General features: G+C 41.7%; 1 protein-coding gene across 8 annotated transcripts; it reads left to right on the top strand.

Moving 5' to 3' along the window:
* Positions 1 to 242: 242 nt before the first annotated feature.
* ela3l (elastase 3 like) lies at positions 243 to 5278 on the top strand. 8 transcript variants are annotated; one of them, XM_062416703.1, is made up of 11 exons: positions 244 to 930; positions 1314 to 1355; positions 1980 to 2017; positions 2353 to 2409; positions 2631 to 2719; positions 2936 to 3033; positions 3348 to 3476; positions 3936 to 4072; positions 4427 to 4572; positions 4960 to 5112; positions 5218 to 5278. In XM_062416703.1, exons 3-11 carry the CDS (start codon positions 2002 to 2004, stop codon positions 5233 to 5235), a joined length of 843 nt encoding a protein of 280 aa, XP_062272687.1. In that variant the 5' UTR covers positions 244 to 930; positions 1314 to 1355; positions 1980 to 2001; the 3' UTR covers positions 5236 to 5278. The 8 variants fall into 8 exon arrangements, with proteins under 8 accessions (XP_062272686.1, XP_062272687.1, XP_062272688.1 ...); XM_062416702.1 differs by having other exon boundaries at positions 243 to 562; positions 807 to 2017; XM_062416709.1 differs by lacking the exon at positions 1980 to 2017 and having other exon boundaries at positions 245 to 930; positions 2356 to 2409.
* The last annotated feature ends 3665 nt before the right edge of the window (positions 5279 to 8943 follow it).

Raw genomic sequence — 8943 nt, 5'->3', positions numbered from 1 at the left:
CACTGTTCATAGTCATACCAGTAGCAGTACTGTTGGATACAAAAAGGCATGCAAGGGAAACAACTTAAAAACCACACAGCTGGCTGCTGCTACTAGCGCCGACCTGCCACAATAATATTTATACATTATTGCAAAATCTTTCTCCTTTGCTCCACATGGGGAATGGCAATGGCCAGCAATGTTTACTGCCCCAAAGTGTTATAAACCAACCATAAACCTCACACAGTCAGTGTCATTCAGAGTTCAGCTGCTGTTCTGACAGGGAAAACAGGCTGAAGTGTACCTGTTAAAAACTCCTGGGGGGTTCACTAAATGAAGTGAAATGCTTTGCTCACACATGAAACTAGTAATCCTCATCTCAGAAGTTGACAGACTTAATCTAACTGCAAAGGAATTTCAAGTAAGGAGCAGGGTTTTGAAATCATAATTGTTCAAGTTGAGAAGAAAAGTCGGTGACATGTCAAGTGGCGTTGATTTGTTTTGCTGTAAAATGAACCCACACCTCGCTTCATTATCTTGCGTCATCTGGAAACTGAAGAGAAGAGGTTTAATCAGAACATGGGTAAGTGAGACATCTATTTTGGACACTGACCTGTAAATAGTTCAACAATGTTTTAAAGATTTGAATAATGAGTCATTTTAATTATCTTTCAATTAATTGCATATCACAGCTGTAGAGAAGCTCACACGTGTATGCACAGTGAGGCATGCGCACACACAACTTCACAACACACAGGCCAATTGTGTCTAAGCCTTTTTTGATGATACTGTATAGAAGCCCTTCAAGTGTTTTTCATCCCATCCAGTATTTTCTCCCGTGTGACAACGGACGGGTAGCTCCAACCCAACTTTGAGGTCAAACTTTAAAAACAAAACTGATTTGTAGATTCAGCTGTTAAGTTGTGAAGTCCTTCTCCGAGGTGCATGCAGGTACGCTACTATCATTTTTAACACCAGGGTTTGTGTCTGACCTCTTTTTCAGATGCTGCAACCCACTTACTGTAGATTGACGATTGATTTTCTAAATTACTCACTTACAAAGCTTGGTTGTAGTTTCTCACAGCAAACATGGAAAAGATAAAGCAATGAATTTTGTCCTTCTGCAAAAGAGTACAACTTTCTTTAGTGTCTAAGCAGATAAATTGTCCCATCTAGTGGTGAGCTGGGAAACTAAATGATTCATGAACAAAAGGTTTAGTTGCTGTCTGATGTATTCTGATGCAAATGCTTTTTCATCTCTGAAATACTTATATTGAAGCACACAGTTCACTGTAATGGAGTCACAGATCAGATCTATTGCTCCTTTGTAACAGATTTTGACCTAAAACCTGAATCAATTTAAGATGTCTCCTCAGGTAAGTCTTCTCATACTTTTCACACAAGCATTTTGTACTGGCTTCTCCTCACTACCGCTTCTACTGACTCTACCTGTTTACTGCACCATAACACATAACCTTTATTGTGCCATGTAATATTAGCCAAGCAGCCTGTGACAGATTTACAATGTCTGTATGCACAGTCACCTCGGGCCTGCACACTGCAACACTTTCATACCTCAGGAGATGTGTCTGTGTCCTCCAAGTCTCATAACTTATTCAAGTTCTATTCAAGTCATTATAAAAGCCTTGTAATACACCGGTCAGTGTACTGAATAGCATATTTGGCTTTTAAAAAGCAAATATACTGTACAGAACATTTGAATGTCTGATATGCTCGATATTAAGTCATATAATATATGTCATATCCATAACATTGCAGGATTTTGCTGCATACACTTGAAGAAGTCAAAAAGATTGTGGTATAGTTGTCGATATTTTCTGCACCAATGAAACCATCTGTTTCTAATTGTCCTGGTTATTTATCATAGTAATGCCTCTTAGTTTGATTTTCGTTTTACATTTCGGAGAAAACAAGCCTGTGCCAGTAATCCAGATGCCGGCTTCCCATGCTGTTATGCAAGCGTTTAATTTTAATTCCAGGTTCCAGGGAAAAGATGTTGCCATGGAAAGGAATAAAGGTGAGCTAAAATACAGAATATGATGTGGAGGCTGTTTGGTATGTGTCTTCAGCATTTGCTCATATACACATACCGTGCATCTATACTATCTTGAACATACATCTTATGCATGGTGACTGAACATATAGTACATCGTAGCTCTTCATGAAGGTCACGGGAAATGTTCGAGAAAACACACCTGTGTGATATGTCAACCACTGGCCTTCGTTGCCATTGGCCAACCTTCAACTCTAGAGACCATGACAAGCCAATAGGAGTGTGTTTTACCGAATTTGGAGCAGGGTGTTGCCTGTGGTAGACAGTTTAAAAAGAGTGTGTGTCCTGTTGTCCCTCAGCAGAAGCATCAATCAACATGATCCCCATTGTGCTGGTCTCCGTGCTCATTGCTGGCGGTAAGAACATCTGGCATTTTCTAATTCTGTGTGTAACTTTTTCTGCGTGTTTGCAAGTTTGTGTGTGTGCTCTTCCATTAAAAGCACTAAGGAGCTAGCAAAAGAGAAATGTTGCAGTTTGTCTCTGATCTGGGATTTTAGAATAATTCAGTTGTTTTCCTGACTCATGAGCACCTCCTCACTCATTTCCATCACATATATGCCTATTCTTCCTCATCCAGCCCTTGGGTGTGGCACCCCACCCATTGAGCCCCTGACTTCCCGTGTGGTCAATGGAGTAGATGCCAAACCCCACAGCTGGCCCTGGCAGGTATGCCAATATGTACACATCTGTCAATGTTTTTCTATTAACTGGCGAACCTTATGGGTCTGGCATCTGCTTATTAGCTGCTGGACACAGTGGCTATTGGAAATGCTGCAATTAAATTACTGTTTTTGAATTAAATCAGCAAGCTATGCCATCCATCTATACATCCACAAGCTGCGTCTTACTGCATCCTTCATGTTGTCTTTTTTCCGTCTGCAGATCTCTCTGCAGTATGAGAGGGACGGTGAGTGGAGGCACACTTGTGGGGGATCGCTGATTGCTGCCAACTGGGTCATGACTGCTGCTCACTGCATCAAGTATGAGCAACAGAGGAATATGCTCACACAAACACACATCTACAAGTTACACACACACACATACACACTCCTGCTTACTGCATTGTAGTTACTCTGCCCCAAACTACTTATCTAATACTGCGATGAACTATAAACCCTACTTAACTCTTATATAAATTAGGATTGGGCAAGTCAATTAGGCTTTGCCTGAAGGCCAAAATAACATTCAAGGTCATCTGGTCCGCTGCCCAGTTCAAACCCTCTCCATGCCAACTAATCATCACTTTGAACTCACTCAACTGCAGTGCAAATTTTCTATCTGTTCTCTCCTCCAGCACCAAGCTCTCCTACAGGGTGTTTGTGGGCAAATACAACCTGGTCGAGGAGGAGGCTGGCTCCAAGGCCATCCTGCCTGAGAAGATCATTGTCCATGAGAAATGGAACCCCATCTTTGTAGCCTTCGGGTGAGACGAGCTCCACTATGTCTCCTGATATGACATACAGTACATCATAATCTCATCTGTTCTGTGTCAAGGTGACAAAGTAGACTGGGGCTAAAATTCCATTTATTAACTTCAGTCCTGCTCAGTACTTTGACACAAGTTCTCCATCTTCATTCATCTCATATTTCTCCACAGCACACAGGATAATAGAACAAATAAAATCTGTTTTGGTCACCCTCAAATTTGCAATATCCACAGTTGGAAATTGGAGGGATAAGACTGTTGAGTTGATTTATTTGTATTTAATGATATGATGAAATGTGGGAGAAAAAAAGGCAAAAATACAGAATACAGAGAACGTGTTTTCATAATCTAATTTATTTCTGTCCCTCTCTTCTTCTCTCCGGCTCTGGAGCAAGATTTGAAATTGCCTACCAGTACATGCACCTCCCTCAATCTCTGTCTCTGTCTCTGATGCAGTAACGACATTGCCATGATCAAGCTGTCAGAGTCTGTGACTTTGAGTGATCAGGTGCAGTTGACATGTATCCCTCCTGCCGGCACTTTGCTGTCCAACCTCTACCCCTGCTACATCACCGGATGGGGCAGGCTGTACAGTAAGTCACTGTGTTTGAGTTTCTTTTTTTTCTTTTTCTGCTGAGAATCTTTGAAATGTCTTCATGTCAACGATCCTTTAGGGTGTTCGACTTATGTGCAGGCAGGATGTTTTGGATTTATAACAAGCTCTGTGTGTGGTGTGTGTGATTGGGGTTACCCAGGGAAACCTCCAAAGCTGGGATGAAAATCATGTGCAGGAGGTTTTAGCAGAAACTTTTCAGGGAGGGATTACTCTTAAATTGAAAATTTGGGTTGGACTGTGAATTTGGCACTCGGGGAAATGCTGTGAAGCATATTTGACAGACGGCTAGTGTATGTGGATGATGGTAATATACTCTGTCTGTGTGTTTTAGCTGGAGGCCCCATAGCTGATAAGCTGCAGCAGGCTTTGATGCCTGTGGCTGACCATGCCACCTGCTCCCAGCCTGACTGGTGGGGTATCGCTGTCAGGACCACCATGGTTTGTGCCGGTGGGGATGGAATCGTGGCTGGATGCAACGTAAGTTTGTACTGTGTGTGTGCACTAGGAGAGAGAAGATTATTTTCAATTATGTGCTTTCAGCTATTTCTTTTCTGCTCTTAAAAAAATTCAAATTGTCATACATTTATTGTACAAGTTGTTCAACCTGCTTTGCCACAATGGTATATCATGCCAATAAAGCTAATTTTGAATATTAATGCAGAAAATGTGTTAAAATTAAAGCATGTCCAAGGAATCAGAGTAGACAATTTCCTCTTGCATTACACTGAGGACAAATGTTCCTTGTGTGCCCATTAAACTTGGTGAAACAATGATTCTGATTGTGAATCTCATAGTTGTACCCTGCTAGTCTGCCAGTGGCTCCACCAAATGAATAAAACATAACGCCTCTCTTCCTGTATTCAGGGTGACTCCGGTGGCCCTCTTAACTGTAAGAATGCACAGGGTGCCTGGGAGGTCCACGGCATTGCCAGCTTCGTCTCTGGCCTCGGCTGCAACTATGAGAAGAAACCCACTGTCTTTACTCGTGTCTCCGCTTTCAACGACTGGATCGATCAGGTAAAGAGATGCGCAAAGAGAATTAAGTTTGCTGTGAAGGAGCACCTCTCGCTGACTTGCAGCTGTTTCATTTTTCAACTAATGACTAAATCTTTGTCTTTTCAGGTTATGATGTACAACTAAAGAAGATGAATTGTCAATAAAAAAGACTGAGAAAACTTCATTTGTGTTGTGTGTGTTCAGATACCCACCAGATTACAGAAAACTCCCACATCTGAAAAACTCACATTCACATGAACAGTGTAGGAATCCTGGGACGTATTTGGTTATATTAGCTGAATCTTCCCTGTCCTCTGAGGGTGGCTAGGAGTTAAAACAGTGTCAACAAATGTCCAGCAGGTGTCCTCATACACTCGTGATATGGAATTGGTTCTGACAGCTTTCCAAAAGCAAGATACTGTGCAGAATGCCCAATGTTTCTGCCCAGAAAACAGCACCAGCAAACAGATGTGATACGCTCAAAATAGCGCACATAAAACAAGAAGGTCATTTAGAAAAAACTGTGTATCCACAATGTGTAAAGTAACACTGAGCTGGATGATTAGAGTGAATGGTTATGGAATGGACCCTTCATATAAAATATGAATCTAATATCCCTGCTTGAAAATGACCTGGTTTCTCTCTATGCCCTCTCAACAGGAGGGCTTTATGAAAACCGTAATAGTCAGCTGGGGAGTCTATCTTTCTTCATGATAACAGAACTCTGAAAATGAAGAAGGCTAGAATGGCAAAGTCGAGATTAGCACTTCTGTCATTTTTTTCTCTCTCCTCTTTCTCACTGTGATGAGATGAGGATGAAGGAGTAGGGGGGACAAATTAAGAAGGAAATTAAATTGCCTCTTCTTCTCTTTCCTATCTCACACTTGCTCCTTTCTCTCTGTCACATTTGCAAGACACACACGCAGACAGATGCTGATAACTTTTGACAGGGTAATGGAGGTGCGCAAGCTTCTTCATTGACATGAGAGGCAGTGATCAAACATGACACGTCCGGCAAGAGCAAGAAATAATGACTTTGTGTGTGTATATATATTAAGAGCAGACAGAAGGAGAGGCAGCAAGGGGTACTCAAGGAGTTTCAGTGTTTCCCTTAGACTATATTTGATATGATCAATCACACCTTTGGAGCAGCGTTCTCTGGAGTACCAGCCTGTAATCAGTGATAACTTTCCCACCTAAGCTCTCATGCAAGCTTCAACAGAAGTGCTGCTCCTTCAGTAATTTCGTCTGATTTTGATGAAAAATATTATTTGTCTTCATTTGAACGGCATCAGTAAAAAATAAACCTACTCTGTCTTGTTTTGTTACATTAGACTGTGCATCTTCACTGCAGCAAGTGAAAATATAATACTGAATAACATTGAATGTAATACTTGATTGTAATTGAACTTGTTCATGTAAATTGCTGGATAACATTATGACAGCGAGGAGTAGAATATAAGAAGTTTAACATACTATACCTGAAACTGTTATACTGATTTATCATTTAATAACTTGCAGCGTTGGCATGAATACAATAACTTAGGTTATTACACTATTTTCACTGTTATCGATAAAAAAAAAGATTTTTACAGCCATGTAATAACCAGCAATGATCTAATGTTTCAGGTTTAATTAAATTTTTTGTCTCATTTCATACATTTAATTACATTTATCAAGTTAATACATCATCTGCCAGTTATTACATCGTCAGTCATCACATTCATATTTAATCTAGATGATGTCTTTGAAGTATTGCTCTCATGTGCACCTTTGTATTCAACACTTTTGATGGCTAAACTGGGTGGTGTTCCTCTGCAAAACCTTTGCCTGAAGCCAGTGGTGAGGGTGCGAGAGAGGCCTCAAAAGAATGCTTTGTCTCTGAACTCTGTGGGTTAGGGTACCACACACACACACACACACACACACACACACACACACACACACACACACACACACACACACACACACACACACACACACACACACACACACACACACACACACACACACACACACACACACACACTTTTGAGGACATAACAGAGACTTACATTCATTTCCTGGAGACTTACCCTAGCCATCACCACTACTTGCCTAACCCGAACCTTTACCAAACCCTAATCCCAACCACTGACCCTCAGCCTTTTCCTAATTGGGGACGCTGCTTTTGTCTCCAATACCTCCAATGAACAAGTTGTCCCAAATTAACCAGCCCTGAGTCTGGAATTTGTCCCCAAAAGTAGCCTATGAGAGATCACACACACACACACAAACAAAGGGAGGGAGACAGAAAGAGTGGGACAGAAACCCCCAGGGACACCATGCTGCTGTGCTGAATACCAATGAGCAAAAAAGGAGGCAACAAGTTTGAAGTCCGTGCAGCTGCTGTTCAGCCTTATGCAGCTTGTCTGAAGTGTACCAAGCAAGAAATAATGTGCTTGAGATTCACTGCAGCTCTAAGCTCAAAATAATCATGACGCATGTGTAGTTTTGAAATGGATCCCTCCATATTTGGCTTGAAGACCAGTTGTTCTATTATTTTTCATATTTTGAAACATATCTAAAACAATATATAATCTGATGGGAATAGCTGAGTTTTAGTCAGTGAGGGAAGAGGAGGTGGACAAGTTGAAAGGACTAGTTTTATGGTAAGTGCCTGGCTGAATCTCGAATATCTAATACATATCAGGATGGAGGAAGGATCACATTGGTATTAGCATTTGACAGGAGCGACCAACATATCTCTCCCTTTTTTTTTTTTTTTTTTAAATGTATTTAAAAATAATAAGAATAAAGTTCTACAAATGAAAATGAATGGCTATGGACAAGACTGTCGGGGTTGTTGTTATGACCTCTCGCGCAGTGCAGAAGTCTTGACTGTGGTATCTTCACAGAGGTGCGAGATGAAAAGCCCTTGATGGGATGTTCCAAGAGCGTCTTTGTATTAATAGCTTAGTAGTGACGGCGAGAGAGGGAAAAAGGGAGAGAAGGATGGGTGGCGGAGGGGGGAGGGACCGGGGGATGATGAGCAGCCACACTGACAGCAGCATCTCCGCTCTGTCGCCCTGCGCTTGTCAGCACTGCAGACTCTGGGAACCGGCCGACACTTCGTCTGTCCAGTGCTGGCCGTCCGTGCGTGCCAGGCAGACATATTGCCAAACGGTCGGTTTACGGTTTGGTGACCTACTTCTGCGCAAAAGTTCCCGCTTCACAAACGATTTGGTGGAAGTTGCTGGAGATCTGTTTTCATTTTGAAATAGTATCTCACCCCGTTTTGCAGCCGAGGTGCGCAAAGGAGAGGAAAGAAAACTAGAAACGCATGGACACCGGACACCGGAGCGAAACATGCGGTATGCTGTTGTATGAAATGTTGATGTGCATGTAGTGCAAGTGCAAAAAGTAAGAAAAAACATGCCACCCAATCTTTGTTTGGTTTTTTTTAGTTTATCTCACTTTAAAACCCACACACACCCTTTCCAAGTGATTACGAATAGCTATGCTGTGTGACGACTCGAATTTATAAGTCTTTACAACATAAACAGTTCTTTTTTCTTCTTTTACTAAAGGGGATTGGATGTGTTTTGTAGGCCTATGGTTTCTCTACCTGTAAAGACAATCCATAATTTAATATCTGACTATGTCCAGGTCTACATAGTTTCTGCATTCAACACTGTTGATTCTCCAACTTGTAGCCTACAAAGTTGAGCTCATGCAGCTGGTATCCTCAAATGAGCTTGGGTGGAAAGCCAGACAGTTGAGTCACATGAGATGGAGGCCACTCATTCTGAAAGTCCACTGCAAGGTGATACATTATGCACAAGCATTCACCTGATTATCTTGTGGTCACTG

The sequence above is a fragment of the Scomber scombrus genome, chromosome 4, assembly GCF_963691925.1.
Source record: "Scomber scombrus chromosome 4, fScoSco1.1, whole genome shotgun sequence".
Taxonomy (NCBI): Eukaryota; Metazoa; Chordata; class Actinopteri; order Scombriformes; family Scombridae; genus Scomber; species Scomber scombrus.
The sequence above is the reverse complement of the archived record's forward strand: the minus strand, read 5'-3'. Positions and strand labels throughout refer to the sequence as shown.

Bases quoted from the DNA above. Each gene is read 5' to 3' on its own strand.
- ela3l (XM_062416702.1), top strand. From the start codon at position 1,870: ATGCCTCTTAGTTTGATTTTCGTTTTACATTTCGGAGAAAACAAGCCT. The intron at 2,410-2,630 runs GTAAGAACATCT...TTCCTCATCCAG, and splicing joins CTCCGTGCTCATTGCTGGCG to CCCTTGGGTGTGGCACCCCA. The intron at 3,034-3,347 runs GTATGAGCAACA...TCTCTCCTCCAG, and splicing joins ACTGCTGCTCACTGCATCAA to CACCAAGCTCTCCTACAGGG.